The 26991-nt window shown below is 34.6% G+C and overlaps 1 protein-coding gene across 1 annotated transcript in view; it reads right to left on the reverse strand.

The window, feature by feature from the left end:
* The window catches only part of SEPTIN7 (septin 7), a 104033-nt gene extending 77324 nt beyond the window's left edge, over positions 1-26709 (reverse strand). The window contains 2 exon segments of the mRNA XM_081287063.1: position 26542; positions 26544-26709. Coding sequence (XP_081143189.1) covers position 26542; positions 26544-26602 — 60 coding nt within the window. The 5' untranslated portion in view covers positions 26603-26709.
* Between the last annotated feature and the right edge of the window lie 282 nt (positions 26710-26991).

Below are 26991 nucleotides of genomic sequence, written 5' to 3' on the forward strand. Positions count from 1 at the left end.
ATGGATGAAATGAATAGAGCTCAAATTGATTGATAACATAATGGCTAATTACAAAAACCCCAAGGGAATGACTTTAAAAATTAGACCTCCCTCAGAGCAGACTTCAATTGATGATAAATTAGTAACAAGATTCTAACCAACGAAACCAAACAAAATAAAAAAGCACTTTTACTAACAAAAACTCAAATCCCCTAAAAATATGTTATGAACATTTTTTAACTATAACCTTTATTCTCACTGATTAATTACCACAGGTATGAGTTTCTTGAAATATGTTTTCTAAATCATGAAATGAAATAAAGTTTAGTTTAAAGCAATTTATTCATAAATTCTTGACAGCTCTCATGATCAATGTCAATCAACAAACAATAACTTTCAAGCTATTATGCCAGGTCCAATTATGCCACTTCAAGGTTTCACATGATCTTGCCTATTCCATCTTCAAGGAAATCAAATTTATCCAGATTTTTAAGTACATCATAATTTCTTTGCTATATGAGTTTTTGGTTCTCTGATGACTTCAATGATTATTTAATAAGTAACTTTAAAAAATCCAATTCTAAATTGGTATAGTAAATAAGTCTGAGTTCTAACTTGCCCATAGGTAAGAAACACTGCCCATAGTTCAGACCATCTGAGGGAGTAGAGTCTTACTGGCTAATTTCACTTTGGAGGTTAAGTCTTATTCATTATGACAATATAATGGCAAATACTACTTAGAGATACATATTTTAAAAGTTTTGGCCACTTTTACAACAGTACATTAATAAAAACTCAGGAGATCAAAGCATTAATTCAACACATTTGTATTTAACAAAGTCATCTAAATTCTTCACTAGAATCACGTATGTAGTAAAATATTTTATCAATAATCTTTTTTCACTCATATAGTTTTTAATCCAATTATTGATAAGCCAACTCAGTTGATTAAATTGAAAAGCTAATTTTAATGCTAATAATCAAGAAACTCATCTTAACATAGCATTTTAAAGTCAATATTTGAAAGCTTACTATAAGTATAGCTAAAATATGTATTAAATTTAAGGTTTCCTGAGTACACATTTCATCCAACTTTGAGTTAAATTTAAGTAAACTTAGAATGAAAAAATGTCTCTGTATAAGTTATGTAGTATACTTACAGCTACTTTGTAAAGAACACATTTCCATCATTCCAGTGTTCCAAATTCCAAACAGAACAAATTCACAGGGGAACAGTAAGCGAGGAATTCCAAGAATTGTAATGACAATTCAATCCAAACAGGAGTGGCAAATCCATTGGAACACAACAAAAGGTAGAAAAATAAAAGTTACTTACATGTAACTCAAAAATAGATGTAAATCACAAATAAATTGAGAACAGACTTCTCTACACATTTCGGTCTTTTTTTGTGTTTACAGGACATCAAGTAGTGTGAGTTAAAATTCACACTAGCCTTGCTATTATCCTGAAGTGTGAGTTAAAATTCATTTTCAATAGTTCTGCTGAAATATAGAACAAAAGACTCCTATGTTTTTATAAAGGCCAATTACTATGCCTTGCATCTTAAGTCTTCCACATGAAATGGTTGAAAGATGACAGAAGTATAGTTTCAGGAAGACACACAGGCAAAAGCTTTTAATTTTAATTTTCAATAAGGGAAAAAATATAAATATTTTCATAGTTTCTTTTTTCTTGTTTTTTTTTTTTTTTTTTTTTTTTTGGTCAGTCACTGTATTAATGCAGCCCAAATCAGACAAATCTAAATGTTTTAACTAAAAATCTTCTCATACAATGCTACATTTCAATTCTATTAAAGTGAAATTCAGAGTTAAAAGAAATGTAGACTGGATACAGGAAGGGAAGAAAGTTAAGATGGTAAGCAGCAACATATGGCAAGATGGGATAAACTGTGAGTTGTGAAAACTTAAAGGCAATTAATGAAACAGAGAGAAGAAAAGACAATCACCGGACAAACTTGCTATGAAAAGTGTACATATTGGGGCTGGAGATGTGGCTCAAAGCGGTAGTATGCTAGCCTGTCATGCGTACGGCCTGGGTTCGATCCTCAGCACCACATACAAATAAAGATGTTGTCTACCAAAAACTAAAAAATAAATAATTCTCTCTCTCTCTCTCTCTCTCTCCCCCTCCCTCCCTCCCTCCCTTTAAAAAAAAAAAAGTGTACATATTTACTCAAATACAAATCTGTAACCTACTTCTACCAATCAGAGAGTTAAGGCATTACTGTAGTTTTATAGTTAATTAAATTTAGTAAATGAAAATCTACTTTGAAACATAATTAATTACAAAATTATTTTTCCCATGACACAACCCTTCAATGACTTCTCCCTCAAAAGTCAAATTCAAATTCCTAACAAAAGACCTACAGTGGTTCTCAACTTCAGCTTCATCTTAGAAATCATCTAGGGAGTTTTGATAAAATACCAATGCCCTGGTTATACTCCATCCAGATCAATTATATCAATTTCTAGGAGTAGGACTCACCCATTAGTACTTTTAAAGCTCTTTAGTAGCTCCCATGAACAGCCAGAGCTAAGAACCACCAATTGACAAGCACCCCGGCCCTCAAGATCTAGCCTTGCTATTATCCTGGCCTAGTTTCCTACAACTCGCCTTACTAATTTTTCTTCCAGACACAGTGAATGTCTAACCACTTTTCAAACACACTAGGATGCTTTAACCTCATGACTTTTACACTCATAGATTTTTCTCTCTGTAAGAGATTATCATTACACAAATGTCACCTTCAAAGAGAGATGTGCCTGTCTACCCTATTTAATCCACTCCTCACCTAGTACTTTGCTGCTTGCTTTGCACTTAAATTTACCACCATCTAACATGCATGTTAATCATACTGTTTATTAGTTTTCTCTACCTCATTGCTAACAAGATTGTAAGCTCCATCAGGGCAGACATTAAATGAATTACACAAATTGCAGTATCAAAAAAGAAGCCATCTGGGAGAGTTGAAAAAGTTCAGAAATTATGGTATTTTAGTCTGCATCTTCAAAGAATCCACCAGACAAAAGACATAACAAAAACATCTAAAGAGCCTGGCTCTGTGTCTTATTCATTGCTTTAGCTTCAGTATAGTCTTTGGCACATACTAAGAAAAGAGGGAAAAGTATTCTAGGTAAAAAGTGGACCCTAAATTAGAGATAAACTTGGTATTTCTAGGAACAACAACAACAACAAAAAAAAAGGTATATGAACTGAGGTAGAAAAGAAGGTAAAGAAACAAAGGAAGGTATGGACAAGGGCATGAGTGATGGGAAATGAGGTCAGGGAAGTAGGCAGGGTATGATCATGTGGGACTCAGCCAAAGTAGGAAGTCTAGATATTATTTTAGGCAAGATGGGAAGCCACTGGAGGGTTTCCACAGGCAAGTGACCTGATTAGTATTTTAAAGATAGTTCTCCCTGCAAGGTGAAGAGTGGAAATAAGAGAACTAGTAAAGAGGCTACTGCAATAGTCCAGGAAAGAAAGATATACTGAACTAAAATGGTATGAAAACAATGACAGATTAAGGATTCAAAATGTTTTGAAGATAAAGTTAAGGGGATATTGCTGATGAACTGGATGTGATTAGTGAAGGAAAAAGAGATGAAGGATAATTCCTAGATTTTTGGCTTGAACAACTCAATTGCTACTGACATCTCCTAGGGAAAAAAAGGAGTAATGGTAGAAGAAAAGATTGGTGAAACGCAAAATCAAAAACAGCTTTGAAATGGTTGTTTGAGGTGCCTATTATCTATTTGATATGTCCAGTAGGCAGCTTTAAATACATGCCTCCAGAAATTCCAAGACTAGTTAGTGCTGTAAATACAGATTATGACTGGGAAGGGACTAAATTCCCAAAAAGAGATTATAGATAAAAAAGAAGGGAATTCAGAGCCCTATAACCCCAAAATATTAATAGTTAGGATGTGAAAGATTAGACAATGAGAAGGTATGAGGAAAACCAAAACCATTTCAATGATGGACTAGTCAATCAACTGTATGGAATGCTACAGAAAAGAAGTCAAATGAAATATGACCCTAACACTTGAAAGTAAAGTTGCCAGTAACTTTTAAGAAACGCAGTCACTGTTACACAGTAAGAAGAGTGACTAGTTTGGTTTACAGTAGATAATTCTCTGCACTTACTTATTAAAACATTTTGTTATTTCAAAAATCAAACGATTTTGAAACACTTATGGTTCCCTCATATGACTGATATCCTAGATGGGTAGAATTGTCATATTCATCTCTATAGTACTAGCAAAGTGTCATTTACAGAGTTGATAACCAAAAATTGTGGTAGACTGCATATTCAGAAACATTTCTTCTGAAAAAAATGTTCAAAAATCAAAGACAAATTGGTTTGACTACTGCTGTAAAATAAATTATCACAGAATTTGCATAAAAGTATCCCATCAAATAGAAAAATAAACGTCTAAAGCTACCTGGCTCCAAATACTATTTAGATAGTACACTATTCACAATATTGCTTAACTAAGGCACAAACTTTTCATATCCCATGAGAATCTTTCCTGACCCCAAATTCTAAAATAACCAGTTTGTAATTATGAAGACTTAACCACCCACTGATTCTTTTTCTGAACAAATAAAATGTTCACAGTGCCAGTTGTGAAATATAATCGCTGGATAAGGAAACATTATTTATAGATGTAAGTGATATAACCATGGTATTTATAAGTATGAGAATTATAAATAAATGTATATTCACCCAGGCTTCTACCTAAAACCTTAAGATCTTGAAAGTATTCTTTGATTTTAAACATCAGCTCTGTAAAAAGAAACCTTAATCATTATTTCCAGATGAATATATTCATAGTTTTTAGTTATATTCTATTTCTGTGAAAATTTATATTTAAAACAAAACAAAACAACAACAACTCTGTAATCTCAGAGGCTTGGGAGGCTGAGATAGGAGAATCGCAAGCTCAAAGCCAGCCTTAGCAACTTAGCAAGTTAAGCAACTCATCGAGACCCTGTCTCTAAATATCTTTAAAAAGGGGAGCAGGAGAGGCTCAGGATGTGGCTCAGGGGTTAGGTGCCCTGGGTTCAATCCTGAAGAAGGAAGGAAGGAAGAAAGGGAGGGAGGGAGGAAGAAAGAAAGAAGAAAACACTACAATGCCACTGCTTGCTAGAAATTAAATAAAATATGGAATAAGATGAATGTTTAACTTATGTAACCTTATTTGTAGAAATCAAAACTACTTAAAGAAAAAGATGCTTATATAACTGAAACTTTTCAAGAATTCTTCATGTTCTTTTGCCATGTTCTTGTTACACAGAATAAAGTCACTAAAATTTGATACCTAAAATCCCATCATCATATTTAAAGGTATGGTATTATATTTGCTCTAACAAATCTTTCCATCAGAGTAGAAAACCACAACATATTTTGAAATTTGCTCAACATGCTTTTTGATAACAACAATAAAAAAAAATTAAGCAAGGGGAATTGTAAAAGAATGGAAGCCTAATAAAGACCAAAATCTCAGGAAAATTAACAATTATCCTGGAAGGATTTGCATCAACCTTCAACTCCCCCAATCTTCACAAAATGAGATTCCAATAAAAAAATCAAAGTGGTTAGGAATAATAACATACAACCCAAATTTCCTTAATATGCTAGAATTCTATTTCACCTCTTGGTAATTTCGATTTTAAAAAATCAGGTTATACAGATCCGAGGATTATATCAATTACTTTCAAATTCAACAATAAACATTTGGTCTTTCCAAAATAACTTTAAGTTCAATCCACCTTCCTTTGGATTTTAAAATTAAATATATATGTAGATGCACATATGGCACACTGTTTTACAAAAAAATAATTTTTTTTTCTCCTGAAAATTCAGCTTTGTTTTCCAAGTATTCCTTGAATTGTTACAAGCTTTTGGTTAACTTCCAGAGTTCTAAGAAAGTTAATTTTGACCATTCTTGCCCATTTTCTCATTGATTTTAGTGGTGGAGAGCATTTTCTGAGATCTACTGTAATTTCTTTGATGTCACTCTGCCAAATGTCTGAAAATGGTTTTTCTATTCAATATGTATGCCCTTATCTGTCCATGTCTATTCTTCTAAATCCAAGCTTTTTATATCTGCATGGCATTTGATATATGGACATACCATAATGTTTTTTATTTCACTTGTTCAAGGAACTTATTTTATAATGTTTCACTTTTATTAACAGGGCTTTCTTTAATATTCTGCTATTTAAATCTTACATATTCTCAAGATTATAAATTTGTAGAACCGGAATTTGCTGAGTTAAAGGGAATGAAGATTTAAGCTTTTTGTCCATAAAACCAAACTGCTCCTCAAGTAAGTCATTTAAATTCTGACAATCATATAACTGAGTACCTTACATTTCTACATTCTCAGCCAGTACTGGGTCCTTCTATTCATTTTAATTTATTCTCTCAAACAGATCTTTTGGCAATGATGAAAATGTTCTCTATCTGTGCTGATTATGTTGGTCACTGATATTATGGACCTGTTGTGCACTTGAAATGTGACTAGTTACACACACACACACACACACACACACACACAGTTTGAGAGGCAGTTTGAGAACTGAATCCAGAAGCACGATAACCACTTGAGCTACATCCACGTTTTTCTTATTTTTGACACAGTCTCACTAAATTGCCTAGGCTGGCCTTGAATTTACAATCCTTTTTCTTGTTTCCCAAATCACTGGGATTACAGATATGAGTCACTGCACCTGGCTTGAAACGTGACCAGTTCCAAATGATGTTTTAATTCTAATTTCTATTTTATTTTTTATTCTAATTTGTTATATATGACAGCAGAATGCATTACAATTCATATTACACATATAGAGCACAATTTTTCATATCTCTGATTGTACACAAAGTAAAGTCACACCATTCATATCTTCAAAAATGTACTTAAGGGGCTGGGGATGTGGCTCAAGCGGTAGCGCGCTCGCCTGGCATGCGTGTGGCCCCAGTTCGATCCTCAGCACCACATACAAAGATGTTGTGTCTGTCGAAAACTAAAAAATAAATATTAAAAAAAAAATTCTCTCTCTCTCAAAAAAAAAAATGTACTTAAGGTAATGATATCCATCTCATTCCACTGTCTTTCCTACCCCCATCAAATGAGATGTTCTAAAGGTTTTAATATGTACATCAGATTATATAGGTTTACTACAAATAAAAAGAATGCAGAATAATAAAGTCTTTAACTTTTTATATTGACTGAATGTTAAAATGATAGTATTATGGATTACATTTGGTAACATAAAATATTAAAGTTTTTATTATTTATTTTCACCTTTTTACCTTTACTTTCTTAATGTATCTAGTAGACTATATAACTGTATATACTGTTAATATGTGTGGTTCACCTTATGTTTCTATTGGACAGCTAGAATCTAGCTTTCTAAAAAAAAAACTGTTTAACAGTAGTATATTTCTTCTCCCCGCTTCTTAAATTTGTCCGTTACTACACTCCTACTTTCTTTTGTCTGTTAAAGATGATATCTGACATTTCAGTTTTCCTTTCTGCTCCAAACTGACATTCCAGAATATTTTTAGTGCCTATGTGTAAAGTCTTTCAATAAGTTTAAGTCTCGTTTTCTTAGTTGTGATTGAGCCATCACTTTAATATTTATTTATTGATAAAATACATTTTACACTTATTGAAAATGATGTGGAGTTGGCTTCCTCTTTTCATTAGGCTCAAAGGACTAGATGTGGCAGAAGAAAAAAAATCAGCAAAACTGAAAATTGATCAAATAACATTAACCAATCTAAGTTAAATATGAAAAGTGGGCAATAGCCATAGAAATCCACAGAACAAAATCAATCATGCCAATATGTGTACAATGGGAATTCCTAGAGTAGGAGAGAAAAAGAGAGGAGAGGAAGAGAGAGGGAGGAAGGGAGAGAAAGTATTGAAGAACAATGGCAGAAAACTTCTCAAATTTGTTAGGAAAAAAATTAGTCTCCACATTAAAAGATCAGTAAATGCCAAACAGGATAAAATGAGACCCAAACCTCAAACTGTCAAAAAGAAAGCAAAGACAAAGAGAACCCTGAAAGAACCAAGTAAGAAGGAACTGACCATGTGCAGTTGTTTCTTCTCAAGAAACTAGAAAAACAACAAATTAAACCCAAAACAAACAAAAATAAGAACATGATAAAGGTTTGATGGGAAATAAACGAAAAACATGAAAACAATGCGGGGGGGGGGATCAACAAAACTCTAATGTGGTTCATTGAAAACATCAACAGATCTGACAAATTTAGCAAGACTGACCAAAAAAAAAAAAAAAAAAAGTAACACTCAAATAAGTTAAGAACAAAGGAAAAAGCACTACCCTCATAGAAAAAATTTTTTTTAATATTTCAAAGGAATCTATGAACAACTGTATGCCAAAAACTTAGATAACCTAGAAGAAATATAAAAATTCCTAGAAAGACACAAACTACCAAAACTGACTCAAGCTGTCTATCAACAAAAGGTTGGGGATGTAGCTCTGTGTTGGCACATTTGTCTACCATGTGAGAGGCCCTGGGTTCCAACCCTAGCACTGCAAAAACAAAAATAATTCAGAAAATCAGAACTGTCCTATGACAAATAAATGATTAAATTAGCAATCAAAAATTCTCTCACATGTATGTGTGCACACACAGAGATAACTAACAAAATCATAAATCTGCCCACAAAGACAAACCCAAGCCCAGATGTCTTCAATGGAATATTTTACCAAATGTTTAAAGATTGTCCAATCCTTCACAAACTACTCCAAGAAACACAAGAGGAGGAAACAATTCTCAATTTCTTTTATGAGACCAATTTTATACTGATACCAAAACCAAATGCACAAATGGAAACAACAAACCAGTGCTCTTTATATAGACCCCAAAACCATCATCAAAATACTAGCCACAAATTCTAGCAATATGGAAGGAATTACACCATGACCAGAGTGGGATTTATCCCAGAATAAATATGCTGGATTTACATCTAAGAATTAACCAATGTAACATACTAAATTAAGTAAATACACACAACAATCATATGACCATCTCTGTAGAAAAAGAAAATATATTTGACAAAAATTCAATATTCTTTCAAAATAAACACACTTAACAAATGAGGCATGGAAGGGAACTTCCTCAAACTCATAAGGCATCTAAGAAAACCCACAATATTATACTTAATGGTAAAAGATTGAATGCTTTCACTCTAAAAAAAAATCAAGAACAAGACACAGGTGTCCACTCATGTCACTTCTAATCAACACTTTGTGGAGGTTCAAGAAAAGGCATTTGGCAAGATAAAAAGAAGGTATCTTAATTGTAAATATAAGGAGTAAAATTATCTCTAATTGCAAATGACATGATCTTATAAACAGGAAATTGATCTATAAATTCAACACTGTGCCTATCAAAAGGCATGAATATCTACATAGAAATATTTCCTAGATCACATCACATATAAAAATCAAAATGGACCAAAGACTTAAATATAAGATATAAAACTATTAAACTCTTAGAAGAAAACAAAGAGTAAATCTTCATGATCTTGGATGAAGTTTCTTAAATATGAACATCAAAAGCACAAGCAATTTTTTAAAGACAGATAAACTGTATTTCATCAAAACTAAAAACATTTGTGCTTCACACACCACCACCAAGTAAATGAAAACTGAAAATTAAAGAAAATATTTGCAAACCATCTGATAACAAATTTATATCCAGAACATAAGGGATTCCTACAACTTAATAAAAGACAAATAACATGATTAAAACTTGAGCAAGAAATTTTAACAGACATTCCTGAAAGATAAACATATATGTCAAACATCATTAGCCGTTAGGAAAATGCAAATTAAAATCACAATGATAATCACCTCAAACCTATAAAGATAAGTAAAATTTAAGAGACAATCACAAATGTGAACAAGAATGCAGAAAAATTAAAACTCCCATAAACTGGTGGTAATTAGAAAATAGTTTGCAGTTCCTCAGAAAATTGAAATGGAGTTACCCTAGAATTGGGAAATTCTATTCTAAGGTATATATCCAAGAGAATTGGAAATATGTCCACATAAAAACTTATTTAAATGTCCACAGCAGTATTTTTCATAATAGCAAAAATAAATAAATAAATGAAACTCCAATGCCTATAACCAATTGATGAATGGATAAACGAAATGTAAGTATTATCTATACGGTGGAATAATAACAACAATAAAATAGAATAAAGTACTCCTAAGGTATGGATAACATTAAAACATTATACATGGCTTATGTTATGGCTGGGGTTATGGCTCAGCAGTAGAGCGCTTACCTAGCATGTGCGGGGCGCTGGGTTCAATTCTCAGCACCACATAAAAATAAAGTAAAGGTACTGTGTCCAACTACAATGAAAACAAAATATCTTTTTTAAAAAACATTATGTTAAGTGAAAGAAGCCACTCACAAAAGACCACATTTATATTAAATGTCCAGGATAGGCAAATCCATAGAAACAAAAAGTAGATTAGTAATTGCCAGGATCTGAGAAGGAGAGGGTACAGTAACTGATTACTAATGAGTACAGAGTTCCTTTTTGGTGATGAAAATGTCTAAAAGCAGATAATGGCAATGGTTGCACACCCTTAATATACCAAAACACAGAACTGTATACATAAAAGGGGTTTTAAGGTATATAAATTATATCTCAATATAGGTGGTATAAAAACAAGCATGTATTGTATAATATGCTTCTACCTCTCAGGTATAATGTCCCCTTTCTCACACATTATCTTCTCATTTATCCAAAAAGATAGGACGAAAAAGCCAGAAACTTACACAGCTGGTTACCTCTAAGGACAGACTGGAAAGTGGTAGAAAGAAAAGGGAAATGAGAACAGGGAAAAAAAAAAAAAAAAGAGGGAAGTATACTTCTGAGTACACTCATTATAAAGAGGTGACTATTAACCCCATGTTTCATATATTCCAACAATAACAACAAAATAATCAAAATCAACCAGGATATGAAAAGAACCCAAAATGGAATACAAAAAATAACAAGTGAAACTAACTGTATTTCAAGTTAAGAACATAAAGACACTGAAGGGAGTTAAAGAAAAGATAAGTAACTTCAGAAAACAGTATTTTGACTATAATGGTATAAGGCTAGAGACAAAAAGAAGTATACACAAACACTATACTTAATAAGTAAACATATGTATAAGAGCAGTTCTGAAGTTTTATCTGTGTATAACATCCTTTTTCTTTTTAATTTTGAGACAGGGTCTCACTAAATTGCTGTGGCTGGGTTTGAACTTCAGATCCCCTTGCCTCTGCCTCCCAAACTGCTGGGATTAGCATATGCCACTGCACTCAGCTGTATAACAATTTTATAAATATTTAGGTAAGGGGCTGGAGTTGTAGCTCAGCGGTAGAACACTTGCCTTGTACACATGAAGTACTGCAATTTCTAAAAGGAAGAGAAAGGAGTTACAAATAAGAAAAACAAATATTAGCGTGAACCCTAAAATATTAGATGGGAATCTGTATACCAGTTATGAATTCATGTTTCATAACTGTATACATATACAGAAATAAAAATGTGGTTATGAGGCTGGGGATATAGCTAAGTTGTGCATGTGAGGCAAGCACAAAGCCTGGGTTCAATCCCCAGCACCACCAAAAAAAAAAAAGTGTGTTTATGTATATAAATACATGTATTCCCTACCTTTGCCTGCTCAAAATAGTAGAAGCATTATACTCCAATAGCGATGCTTCTAATGCCCAGATTTAGTATATAAATACTATTCTCAAACAAAAGGAACCATAGGCAATGGTTGATTCCAAGCCTTAATCAGGAAAAAATCAAGATAAGCCAGAAAATAAGAAAGAACTCAAAAAATGACAGGGTCACATTAAAAAGATATGAGAGCCAATGTGAAAGAGCAATCAATTAATATTCATGGGTCCATACTAATATTAATAATTGATGAATTAATGAATAAAAGTTCTTCCTTATAACATAATCCCCTTAAAATGTAGCATGATATAAACAGAAACTATAAGACAAATAACAAAGTAACAACTGCCACAGGCAAGAATTATTGACAGATGCTAAAATTAGAAGGTAAAAATATTAATGAGAAATTAAGTATTTGCACATTTCAACAAAACAGCATCTAAAATATACAAAGAACTCTTACAACTCAGTAAGATGAACAACCCAATTTAAAAATGGGCCAAAGATTTCCATAGACCACCAAAGATGATATATGGATAGCAAATACGCAAAGAAGATCCTCAACATTATTAGTCACCAAGAAAATACAATTTAAAACTACAATGAGTTACCTCTACAGATCTACTACAACAACTAAAATTAAGAGTCATTCCAAGGGTTGGTGAGTATATAGAGCTAGTAGAATTCTCACACACTGCTGATAGTGATGTAAAATGTTACAAGTACATCGAAAAATAGTTTTGCAATTTCTTAAAAAGATAAACATATATCTACCATATAATATAGCCCAAGTACTATTTCCCTACGAAAAATGAAATCATGAGCCATCTTATTACAGCTTTTAAAAAAGTCTATAAAATAAAAGCACTGAAAGAGAATACTCCCCAAATTTTAACACTGTGTTATTTTGCTGTGTTTAGAGGTAATTCAGTTTTCTATAATTCTCCATTTTCCAAGTTATTATTAAGAAATATGAATTTTTTTTTTAATTTTCCATTTTTAAAAAATCACATAGAAAAAACTAAAGTAATATACTTCAAAAATCACTATGGGTCTACTTTTCAACAGGTTAAGTCTGATGTTCTTTATTTTTACTTCTGACAAGTTCATATGACTGTCAAGTAAGAAATTATAGGAGATAATTCCAACAAGATCTCAACAACAGATTTGTAATTTTAAGATCACAGATATACAGTTACTAATGTCAGCAAGAATATGTGCAAAATAAAGTTTAAAAGGGTATAACAACAATTAGAGAAATATAACCCTCTGCCATATAAATATTATTAATGGAAATGAAAAGACTCAGAAAGACTTGCAATTTGTCTTAAAATGATTAAATAGGGAGGTTAGACTTTTTTGGTTTCAGGAGGCAAATGAGAACCTTTGAATACAAACATTTAGCTCCATCTAAAAATAGGAGCAATAAAGTTTCAAAAAATGAAAATGAAATTTCAAAAATAAAATCTGCTTCCCCAGAAAGTAGTGAATTTCTAAAACAGGTTAGACCAGCTCTTTCCATTAGAAATATAATGTAAGCCACATACATAATTTAAAATATTTTATTAGTTTCATTAGAAAAGCAAAAGGAAGCACGTTAAAATTAATTTATAATAATATATTTTCTTTAACTCAGTAAATCCAAAGTATTATTTCAACATACAATTACTATAAAATGAGATAATTTATATGGGAATATATGGATCCTAACTATGATCCACAACTCAGTTCAAGCTAGACTAAAGTGCTCAATAGCCCTACATGCTCATAACTACCTTATTGGACAGTTTGGGGTTCGACAACTATTTAGCAGTTATACTGCAGAGGAATTAAAGTACTGTGTACATGACCAGACTAAATGACTTAATGCATTTGCAATCCTGAGATCTCATGAAAATAACAGAAGATATACTCAAATATCAACAATATACTCAAAATTAACTTTATTCCATTTTAATCAGTCATTATTGTACTCTATGCCCTCACATGATATATATATACATTCTTTATTTTATTGTAGTATTCTGAACAAAACCTACCAATTTCATAAGAGAATTCAAATTATTTTTACTACCATATATATATATTCCTCCACAAGCTTTTTTTTTTTTTTTTGAGAGAGAGAATTTCAATACTTTATTTTTCAGTTTTCGGCGTACACAACATCTTTGTTTGTATGTGGTGCTGAGGATCGAAGCCGGGCCACACGCATGCCAGGCGAGTGTGCTACATGCGCTACCGCTTGAGCCACATCCCCAGCCCTCCAACAAGCTTTTTAAAGACATCAAAATTATTTTTTGTCAGAATTTCAAATCCTATGGCTCATAAAATGTTCGATAGTCACCCTAGCATTACCTACCTAATAAATATAAATATAAGTGAAATATTAGTTGTTCCCTGTACTTTCAAAATTTTCTACAAATTTTCTATATTAATATAATGCCATTCAGAAAAATTGAAAGTTGATCACTGGTATGAACTAGAACATTGTCCCCTTAAAATTCCTGTTACAGGGCTGGGGATGTGGCTCAAGCGGTAGCGCACTCGCCAGGCATGCGTGCGGCCCGGGTTAGATCCTCAGCACCATATACAAACAAAGATGTTGTGCCCGCAGAAAACTAAAATAAAATAAATATTAAAAATTAAAACAAAAAAACAAAATTCCTGTTACAGCCCTAACCCTACTGTGACTCTACAGTATTTAGAGAAAGGCCTGTTAGGAAGTGATTAAAGTTAAATGAGGACGTAGGGTGGGGTCCTAATCTAATAGGACTAATCTAATAGAAAAGAAAAAGACATCAGAGATTAAAAAACAACCAACAGGCACGTTGACCTTGGATTTCCAACCTCCAGAACCAAGAGAAAATAAATGTGTTGTTAAAGCCACACAATTTTTACTACTGTTATTGCAGCCCTAGCACACTGAAACAGTTACTGGGAAAATGCTTTTTAAAAAATTATGTAGCACTGGGCCCAGTGGTACAAGCCTGTAATCCCAGAGGCTTGGAAGGCTTAGGTAGGAGGGTCTGGAATTCAAAGCCAGCCTCAGCAAAAGTGAGGCACTAAGCAACTCAGTGAGACCATGTCTCTAAATAAAATACAAAATAGGATGTGGCTCAGTGGTTAAGCACCCCTGAGTTCAATCCCCAGTACCCCCCCAAAAAAAAACTGTGTAGCAAACCAAATTATGTTATTATTTAAATTCTTAATAAACTATGATAAATGTTTTTGTGTTTGTAAATTTAATCTACAAGATTTGAAAAGTGCTTTGTTAAGTTACTGAAGTACAAAATAATTTGATTATCTCACTATAGCAAATTTTAATTTTACCAATAATGTAGGTCTTCAACTTATATTTCATTATAAAAAGAAGATTCTATCCAAGATCAGTACTACATGTATTAAAGCTAGAGACTATGGGAGCTCAAAAGGGCAAGCCATTTGTCACAATTCCGCAATACAACCAACAACATCTACAACATTAAGCATAAACATAACAGACAATACATAAAAATTAATAGTGCACCTATGCTGTTACCTGTTAAAAGAGCAGCCTTATGGGAGTTCAAAGTAAATGAAGGATTCATATAGTTGGAGAAAATTTTCCAGAATGGGTAATTATGAGAGGGCCTTTAATTAACAGATAATGGGACATTAAGAACATCATAAGCAGAGGCAATACTAAATATTATTCAATCTGAGTTAGGAGAAGGCCAAATCAAGAAGGTCCTAAAATGACTCGCTAAACATTTCAAAGAAAATATGAGACAATACGAGGCAGTTATATAAGCATACTAAGAAATCTGAATTTCAGTATCTGCTGAAACTGAGAGATGTGTTCTAGTGGGTAAATTATACAACCTTTCTGAGTCGTATACCAGAATGATATTCCTATCAGATTACTGTAGGGCATACATGAAATAACTAATATAAAGGGTTTGACATTTCATATAAAGTACAAAAGATGATAAATAAATTATAGTTGTTATAGGGGTTATGCAATAGATGATAGCAGTTGGACTGTTATCTTGCAAATAATTCCCAAACTTGGTTGTAATCCGAAGTTATCTGAGAACCTTTTGATAAAAACACATACCTGGGCCTCAGCCTAGAAGTAGGAAATCAAAATCTTGGTGTTATAGCCCAAGAAACAGTTTTTTTTTAAACTATAACCCTAGAAGTCCATATTATAAATAAGAAAAATTAATATTTAAAGTTCTGCAAAACCAGTTTATTTTATAAAAGTATAGTTGTAGTCATAATAATCTTTAAAGATTTATTAATTAAAGTAGGAAGAGATTGGAAGTAACAAGATCAATGAGGAATCTACAGGAAAGAAAGTCCTGTGTTTATCTTAATTACATTCTAATTTGTTAAATGGAATCGAAGTGACCAACTATACTTAGAATACCCAAACTTCGATTAAAAAGCAGTGTAACCTCCCAAGTCTACTAAAAAACTTCCAACGCACATTCAAATAAAAGACGCTCTTATTATTAAAGTCAGCATACTATAGTGATTCATGCATACCCTTGTTTACAGCAGCATAATTCACAATAGCCAAACTATGAAACCAGCCTAGGTGTCCACAATGAATAAATGGACAAAGAAAATGTGGTAATTATACACACACAATGGAGTTTTACTGTGCCATGAAAAAGAATGAAATTATGTCATTTGCAGGAAAATGAATGGAACTGAAGAACATTATGTTAAAGGAAACAAGCCAAACTCAGAAAGAAACGGTTCATATGTTTTCTCTTATATGTGGAATCGAGAAAAGAAAAGAGAAAAGAAAGGTTGAGGGGAAAGGATGGATCACATGAAAATTAAAGATCAATAGAGGAGAGGAAAGGAACTAGCAGGAGGGGAAGGAAGGAAAGGAAAACACTAGGAAATGAATTGACCAAATTATATTGTTATATGGTGTGCAGGTATGAATATGTGACAACAAATCCCATCATTATGAATAATTACAATATGCCAATTTAAGAAAAAAAAAAGATGCTCCTATCAAGCATAAAATGCCTATTCCCTTGACATTTCCCTTAATCCTGGCCAGTACTAATGCAGATAGTGCATTTATCTCATATATCAGGTATATGAGATATACTACCATATGCCATGAAAGTAGGTTTGTAGAATTATTTCTGCATTTCCTTTATGTAAACCAAATATTTAACTTTCATAAGACAGAGGCTGTAACTTTTCAGCAAGTCTAAAAATTATTTCAAAACATCAAAAAGGAAGGGACTATAACTTGGTAATTATCTAAGAGCACAACACCATGCTATAACACAAATCTAAGTGTTGGGGGGGAAGGGTGCTACATGCCAGCTAAATCATTCTAGTTATCTTGCTGGCTCACAGGTGAATCATCTCCCCCAAAGTAACACCTAATGGTCCTATATCAGACCAACTTTTTATTCTAATACAAATACCCCAATACAAGACTGACTAAATCTATACAGTATAACTACAGTATTCAATTTGTCATTCCCTAAAAATGAGAAAGCTACATACAAGTTGTCCTTTATCCACAGTTTTTGCAAATTACAAACAATGACCTACATTCGTTTGGTAGTCCTTTGAATTACACATCATTTTATACATCCATAGAATAGTAACTATTCCTACTTAGATTTATTTCCTTTTCACCAAGCACACCGATTATACAGAATAAAAAGCTGGGAACCAGATGGCAAAATAGCTCAACAATTATTAGAAAGCTGAACCCAAATTAAAAAAAAAAAAAAAAACAGGAAAAAAAAGGAGCAACTAAAACAAGACTTTTTAAACAGCAAACTTTGAGAGGAAGGCAGGTACATTTACAAGAGTTGAAAAACTACATATGGTTTAAAACAAAACTCATATTGTATTATTTAATAAGCCCATATCATAAGTCACAGCAGAAAATCAAATATTCCTAATAATGATTTTTAAATGTTCAGTGTATTCTACTGAAAGCAGGGAAGTTAATCAGTTTATTTATAATATAAAAATATGTAAATTAAAACAAGCTTAAAAAATAACTGGTGTAGCTAATAAAAAAAAATTAAAAAAAATAACTAGAGAAGGATAAAGAGGTTTGTTAAAGACACTTTTAAAAATGCTATTTATTGGACTGGGGTTGTGGCTCAGTGGTAGAGCGTCGCTTAGCATGTGCAAGACCATGGGTTCAAACCTCAGCACCACATAAAAATAAATAAATAAAATAAAGCTATTGTGTCGAATTACAACTAAAATATAAATTTTAAAAAATGGTATTTATTATTCTGAAATACTAATACTATGAAATGCCCAGAAAAAATTACTAAACAAATTATAACACTGTAATATTATATACATATTTTTAAAGTCTGCATATCTTGATACATCAAAACTATTTTAAATATCAACTGAATATCTTTATATAAACATTAAAAGAGTTTACAGACTACATTTACATATATTACCTTGGAATATGATATAAAAGAGGTTCTCAATCCTGGCTGTTCATCAGAATTACTTATAAAACCTAAAATGCAAATTTCTGGGCCATGCCTCCCACCTAGTAAATTAATGAGCCTCCAAGGATGTTTATGTTTCAAATGCCCAATTAAGGTTTAGAACCACTAACCACTAATATACCACTAATAACATCCGTGAAAAAATATATGTCATTAAGAAAAAATACAAATTAACCTTAAACGATTAAAAGAATTTCAGGGAATTTTCCCCTTCCTGGTGAAATGTTTTGTAATTAATCATGAAAGTATTCATTTAAGCTTTCTGAATTACTCTTAAAAATGGTTTAAAATGCTGATGTTTGAGAGTATATTAGTTACTGAAGAATTTTCTTCTTGTACTGATCAATTTACATCCCAGAATGGTACATGTAACAAATGAGGTGGTACCCTGGTTATTTTTTTAAATATTATAAACAGCACAAAAGTAAGACTGCTACAAAGATTTTGCCTCCCCGTTTTTTCAGGGGTGGGGGTGAGGGTACTAAGAATTTAACTCAGGGGTACTTAACCACTGAGCCACATCTGCAGCCCTTTTTTATATTTTTTTTAGAGACAGGGTCTTGCAGAATTGCTTAGGGCCTCACTAAATTGCTGGCTTTGAACTTGAGATCCTCCTGCCTCAGTCTCCTAAGCAGCTAGGATTATAAGCATGCTCCACCATTCCCAGCTTTGCCTCCTCTTTCACAAATAATAATCTCACTCAAAATATTTAGTGTTCTTTAAAACTGATTGACAGTACCTAATAAAATCATCCTCAAAAAGAACTATATTATAATCTGAAAACAATTTGTGTAATATATAGATATGAAATGTCACTCATGCGAAAAGTTGTGCTAATGCACAACATTGCTGCTATGCAATGTACCAACTGAAATTTTAAATAAGTAAACATTTTTTAGTACTACACAAGAAACTAGTGACTCTGGTCTAACTTTCAAGGATATGTAAGTTTCACACAAATCACTTTATTCCAATTTCCTTCAATTCTGCTCACAATTCACTTGCTATGACATAAAAATTCAAAGCACAAATGAATACATTTCAATCTTAAAATGTTTCTTTTCTTTAAAGGTATATACTACATACCTTTAAATCATAACTGTTTATTAAGTACCTGCTAGGCCTGAGGATACAAAAGGATATAAAAGAGTTCTTAATTTACTGTAGTGATAGAAAAGTCAAAAATCAAATGCAATACAATCTGATATATTTTTACAAGCTAATATCTGAGTGTTTGTTATATGCCAGTCATCAGTCTAAGGATTTTTCCACATATAATCTCATTTAATTCTCAAAATAACCTTATGAATCCCACTTTATGCTAGAAAACAGAAGTCTGTTATTTGCCCTAGGTTCAGGTGAGCTTTAGAGATGACATCTAAATCCAGGTCTGACTCCATAACCTAAGCTTTTTATCACCATGCCTCTATTTCTACTGTCCCCAAGCTACCCATTATGTCATGATTTGAAATAGCACAATACTATAAATTAAAGTCTCTCAAAAGGAGGACATATCAAACAAATCATATGCTATCCATATGCTATGGTCTGAATATATCCCCCCAAAATTCATGTTGAAAATTAATCACCAAAGTGATAGAATTCATGGATCAATAACCTTATAGAAGAGAAACCAGGATTTATTTCCCCTTACTACCTCATCTGCCACGTGAGTACTCAGCATTTGTCTCCTCCAGGGGAAACAGACTTGGCCACTAACAGATAACTGAACCTGCCCATGCTCACTTTCCACTTTCTAGAACTTTAAGAAATGCATTTTTGTCCTTTATAAACTACCTGCTCTGAGGAACTTTGTTATAGCAGCATTACAAATGGAGTAAAACACCATAAAATGAATTTATGTAGTTGTATAAAATAAGAATGCTCTTTATATGCTGATATGAGGTAATCAAGATGGAGTAATGGGAAAAAAATAGGTAAGAAAGAATCTACGTCAGGTGCTGGGGATGTGGCTCAAGTGGTAGCATGCTCGCCTAGCATGCATGAGACACTGGGTTCAATCCTCAGCACCACATAAAAGATAATGTGTCCACCTAAAACTAAAAAATACATATTTAAAAAAAAAAAAGAAGGCTGGGGATGTGGCTCAAGCGGTAGCGCGCTCACCCAGCATGCGTGCGGCCTGGGTTCCATCCTCAGCACCACATACAAAACAAACATGTTGTGTCTGCCAAAAACTAAAAAATAAATATTAAAAAAATTCTCTCTCTCTCTCTCTCTCTCTCTCTCTCTCTCTCTCACACACACACACACACACACACACTCTCTCTCTCTCTCTCTCTCTCTCTCTCTCTCTTTAAAAAAAATTAAAAAATAAAGAATCTGTCATATGCTACCAAGGGTAGGGCTAGGAAGGACATGCATTTTTATTTTCATATGCCCCTCCCATCAAAAAAAGGAAACAAGACCTTTAGAAGAAACTGTTACCATAGATTGCTTAAAAGTAGGAAACTGTTTGGTGTGAAGCTAGGAGCAGGAAAGTAATATGATTTTATCCCTTTTTAAACTTTTGCATTTTGAACCAAGTGATTACACTACCTATTCAAAAATAAACTGCCAATCAATAAAAACAATTTCAGAAATAAAAACACAAAACACCAGAACGTCCATGAAAGCAAGGAACATAGCTGTCTTAATTCAGTGTCTGATCTAAATCCATGAACAAGGTTTACGAAAACCTCAAACTGTTCCTGCAGAAATATTTCATATATATTTTACAAAGAACAATAAAACTAGGGAAAAATGTTTTTGATTTTGTTGAAAAACAGACAATCAGAATCAAAGATCTTTAGGAGCCCATCCCAAGCCTACTATTTATCAAATTCTGGAACACTAATAAAATCTATATTCTTTTAAAAGAACCAAGGAATCATTTTAACTATTCTTGTTTTATATACATGTGAAATATTATATAATAAAGAAGCTAGAGAAGGGGGGGAAAAACTTCAAAAAAAATACCCAGAAAAAAACACTTCAAGAGTCAAAGGTATACACTCAATGTATATATCCCAATAAAGCTGTTTTTTAAAAATAATAATAATCATCTGCGGCTGTATAAAAATCAGATCTCGCCAGGGTATTGTGGCTCATGCTGTAATCCCAGCATGGGAGACCTAGGCAGGAGGATTGCAAATTTGAGGCCAGGTTCAGCAACTTAGTGAGACCCTGTCTCAAAATCAAGAATAAAAATAAAAGGGGCTGGGTATTGTAGCTGAGTGGTAAAGCATCCTGAGTTCAATCCACAGTACCCACCCCCACCAAAAGAGATGAGTGGTTACCTGGAACAGTCAGGGAATAACTACAAAGGGACATAAAGAAACTTCAGGACGGTAGAAATGTTCTATATCTTGCTTGATTGAATATAGGCTATAAGATGTGCATCTACATGTCAAAGTTCATTAGTCAAATATTTATAATATGTGCATTTTATTGTATGAAACCTCAATAAAGTTACTTAATTTCTGAACCATTTAGAAATACAGATTCCTGGGCCCTCTCCCCAGAGACTAATCAGTGGGTCTGTGGTAGAAACCAGTTAATCTGCATTTTTAGCATCAGGCCATGATTAATCCTTCATGTGGTGAGGGTCATCAGTTATACTTTGAAAAACACTAACCTACAATAATGTTGAATGTCCAGTAATTACTGATAACATTTTACAAAAAAAAAAATCTGCATTTATGATTCAATTACAAAAAATGAAAACAAAAACAAAAATCTAGCTAAATGATTATAATTTTCAATTTTGGAAAACACTAAGAATATTAAATGATTGGAGTTCCAGAAGAAAGAATTATGAACTAATGTGGTTAAGAAACACTTCTTCCCCATCTCCTACAATCCTTCAATGGTTCTCCATCAACCAGTGCAGTGATTCTCATTTAAGACAATTCTGCAACCTCCCTGCTTGCCAACATGGCATTTGACAATGTCTGCATACATTTTTTTCATTCTCACAACTAGAGAGGGGATTGTGCTACTGGCATGTTAGTGGGTAGAGAGGCTAAGGATCCTGGAAAACATCCTACAATACAGGACAGCACTCCACAACCAACAAAGAATTAAAACTCAATTATCAATATCACCAAACTCAATGTCAATATCACCAAGAATGAGAAACTGATCTGGAGTCTCACCTCAAGTGAAGATACCAAAATACTCAGTAATGGCTACAGAGTTGCACAAAATAACAAAATTAACTATTCTATCTTTAAGCAAGTCCATTTTTACTTCTAGATTAGTAGAGAAGAAGGGGTATCATCTTTACATTCTATCAATAAAGCAAATAAATATAGAATAAAACACAAATATCATATAAATACCAAAGATTTTTAAAACTTCAAAATATCCTAAGTGGGATCAGCCTCATGCTATACTCTCAGTCACAGAGTATACTTACTTATTCTCCTATCAGCCTTTAAAGTACTTCTGAGGTTAAGAAATGCTATTTTAAAACACAGTACATAAACCTCAGGATGGCAGATAATACCTCATCTTAGCTACCCCCAATGAGATTTTTAAGGCTACTGGTTACTGCAGAATAGTCTAACCCAGAACTACTAAAAGTATAGTCTTATAGACCAGTGAGTCAGTGTGTGAAATGTATATCAGTTTATGTTAGAGAAATATAGAAAAAAAATTCTGGTGGTGCTAAGGACCACAAATTAAGGACATCAGCCATGCTAGGCAAGCATACTACCACTGAGCCACATCTCCTAGATTCTCAGGCCCCAAAGTGGACATTTATACCAGAAAATTTTATGTCTAATAAAAAGATAGGGCTTTTATTTTATCTTTCTTATTCCATCTTCATTTACATTTTTTTGGCCTTTTTTAGAAAATATATTTTACAATATCAGTCCACAGTGAGTTGGAAATGAAAAGAGAAAGAAAAGAAACAGTCCATTAGTAGGAAGGAACTAACCTATCCTGACAGATAGGTCTAGTAAGTTGGCAAGATCAAGATGACTCCAGTCTGTCATCAAAGCCCACCTTCTTAATCATTATAATGTATACTTCCATTATCATTAAGATTTTGAACTCAAAGCCCCAGTATGTAACATATACTTCTGAAGAGCTAGACAAAACCAGAATGAGTCACAAAGACTTTGTGTATCTGGCCTTAGGCCTCCAACACTGCAAATGAGCAGCATTGCACTTGTTTCTTCTTCAGGTTCAAGCTCAAAACTTAAGTCTCCAGATATATGATGATACAAAAGAACAAGAGAAAACAAAACAAAAGACCATTTTTCCTCAAAGCCCAGTGAATACTCACTGAATGCTACTATTTTCTCTTGGGACACACCTTTGTTTCTACCTGCTTTGAGAGTATGACCTCCTCTCAAGGAGGAATAGGCCCCACATCTCTCTAACATCAGCCACATGGTATATTAACCCAAAATAAGAAAAACACACGTAGTCTTAACAGTCATCTACTAAAGTCTTCCTTCCTCATACCAAGAGCACCAACCCTTTACCATAAGGATTCAAGTCCTTAGATTTGACCTATTCATACTGCACTTTTTGATGACAATCCCTAGTTTAAAAAAGTTACATTCTAACAAAAAAGTTACATTCCAACTCAATATATAATAATTGTAAAAAAAAAAAAATTTCAACTTCCTTCCAAAGAACCCACAATGTAAGTATAATATCCTGATATTTTCTATTTTTGTTTTTTTAAGAAAAAAGTATCAGTAGAAATTCACAAGTTTGAGTTCAAGATCCACTAATGGGTCAAAACCTTCAGTCTCTGAAACACTGCTGTAGAGTACAACTGTCTACATTTAACAGTATGCTCTCATCCAGCAAGCTAAACCCATAAAACAATTTTTCTACACCAGATTCCCACCATACAATAAATCTTTTGTTATCTGGGTACAAACTTAGCACATAAAAATATACAAATACTTTTGTTTCAAAACTTAGTAAAATATGTAAACAAATGCTTCGTTAAAGTTAAAATAAAAATTTTCAATTTCTAATAAAAAATCGAAGATAGCTAGCTTATTTTGTTAAAATGTGAAACATGGATCTCTGCTGGCAATAAAGTAAATTAACAATACTCTACCACCAGAACACAGTTTATGGTGAATATGAATACCATCATATATGTCTGAAATCAATCTTCTTTCCCTCTACCTTCACTGACTGGTCCCCTCATCTGATCATTTCCCATTACTAAGACCTTAAAAACCACAGATCTAACTCTTTCTCCTTCCTGTTGCTGTTATAGCATTACCCTTTAAACTGCCCTAGACTTGCTCAGATGTTCCCCCAAATCATTCCTATGGAAAAATGCACAAATCCAAACAACCAATTTTATAATAAACTTCAGAAACAAAATCTTTTAATACTAAAAACCAATAACCAAACATTAAGAAAACATATGTATGAAGAACATATCTTTTCTGTAAATTAATCAACTTAAATACAAAATAAATTGCTGTTATTAATTATTAACTTCAATTCTGTAAGCCTAAGACAGACATTTTTAACAACCATTAAAAGGACGGGCTCCATCACATTGTCCTATCCTAGAATGATACAATGCTATCATGCAAACCATCTATGTAACTTCCACGTTTATTTCATACTCCATTCAACCCTATCTCCTTCAGTCCCACCCACTGAACAGCTGGGCAGGATGAAAGACTGTTTCCTGCTCCCCACCCCCACCTAATATACCACCCCTAGCTTCTTGCTGTTTGGAGAAATAAGAAATCCAGACAGCCGTACCTGGTTTAGTAATTGTTTATATCCATCCTACAATCTATCAGGATTCTTTAAATCTCATCACTAAAAAGAGACAAGATTTAAAGCCTAAGAGTTTCCTCTTAACCTAGGTATAATCTTCACATGGGGGGGGGGAGGGCTGATTATACCCATCCCCTATACACATATAAATATGTAAAACAAGCGAAATCCTGTGAATCTAGATTACCTGTTCATTTGGATTCAAGGGCACTCTGGAAGATATTATTTCATCAAAAACAAAGCCAAAAGAAATAATTCCTAAACCTGAACTATTTAACAATACGCTCACAAGAATTTAATAAGTTATCATTTCAGTAACTAAGCAAATACCTGGACGCGAATATCACAGATTCTTTCCCTACAGCTATTAAAAAAAACAGATCTGAAACAGTGTACTCTAAAAAAGTAACTTAGCAAATGGAAATGTGTTTTTTAAAAAAACAAAAAACTCAGTTGCTTATTTCATACTACACACACAGTATGAAATGGAACTCAGGAGTGGAAAATGTGAATGAAATGGGCTGTTCTTTTTCCAATATGTGGGGGAGGAAAGGAAATGAAAGGACTTAAGAGAATAACTAAAAATAACTGAAATTACTTTCAAAAATTAATTTCCTTAACCTTCACCAATCCCTATCTCCACTCCCTCCCCTTTTCAGGGACCCTTCCCACTCTTTCCACCTCCTCCGGGGGGCGCCCTTCCAGACATTCTCTTTCCCCTTTTCCTAAAAATTAAGCCCAAACCTCGAGCCAAGCCCCGGATCCTCGGTCCTCAATACTCGCCAGCCAGCCACTGGCCTTCTGGGTTGCGCCCAGGGAAAGGCAACGCCGAGAGGCAGGGAAAGGGAAGGGAGTAGACGCGCAGTAGTGGGAGCTGCAGCCGCCACAGCCACAGCCACAGCCACTGCCACTGCCACAGCCGCTGCCGCTGCCGCTGCCGCTGCCTCCACCGCAGCCTCAGCTTGGTGCATCCTTCTTCCTCCCTCCCCGCCGCCGCCCTCCCGGGGCCGGCCCACACAGGACCGTCGCCCGAGTGCGCACACACATCCCCATCCTCCTAGCCAGGCCCACTCCCCACAAGAGGACCTCTGCCCAGGGTGCTACGGCCGGTGACTAGAGAAAGCAGGGCCGCGGGAGCTGTGGGCCCGGGAGGAGGCTGAGGGAAGAGAGGGAGGGAAGGCTAGCTAACAGGACCCCGCTCCGGCTGCTCCGGCCGTGGAGGCCGCGGCTCACGTCTCCCCGCGCCCCGGGCCCGCCCGCTGCTGCACAGGAAATGCCGCCGCCTGGGCTCTCCACACGTTCAATTCAAACTGTCACCGCCGCCACCTCCCCTCCCCCCGGGCCCGCCGCCGCCGCGCCCCGGGCCCGCCGTCGCTCCCACCTCCCCTCCCCTCGCCATTGCCCCCCGCCTCGCCTCAGGGCGTTCCCCTAGCTCGGCACAGCGGTCTCAGAGCCCCCGGCATCCGGAGCCGCCAACCCTGAGCCGCGGCTGCCCGAAGCTGAGACTCACCCATGGTGCTGCTGTTGACGCTCCTCTCCTCAGCAGCAACGGATCTCGCACTGACCGACATCCCCTCCCCCCTCCGCGACCAGCCCCGGCGCAGCGCAGCCCGCCGATTCTCCAAAGCCGCCTACGCCAATTCCGCTGCGTAGACTCCCGACGTCTCCGTCCCGCTTACGCAAGCGACACCAGGCGGACTCCTCCACTGGCTCCAGTCCGACTCCGCTCCCTCCTCCGCCCCCCGCCCCCTCAGACGAGGCTTCCGGGCCGAGCCGCGGCTGCCTACAATCTCGCGAGATGACTCCCTCCCCAACCCCGTCGCTTCACCACATTTCGAGTATGACTTCATTGACGTTAGTGCTGTTTCGCTGCTCGGGTTTAGCCGCCATGTTTCAACTGGCCGCACTTGGTACCTCCATGGTTGTGGATAGTCGGGCCTCTTTATAAGTCTGTTCAGCA

Source organism: Spermophilus citellus (assembly GCF_964194105.1).
Source record: "Spermophilus citellus genome assembly, chromosome: 3".
In the NCBI taxonomy this organism is placed as follows: Eukaryota; Metazoa; Chordata; class Mammalia; order Rodentia; family Sciuridae; genus Spermophilus; species Spermophilus citellus.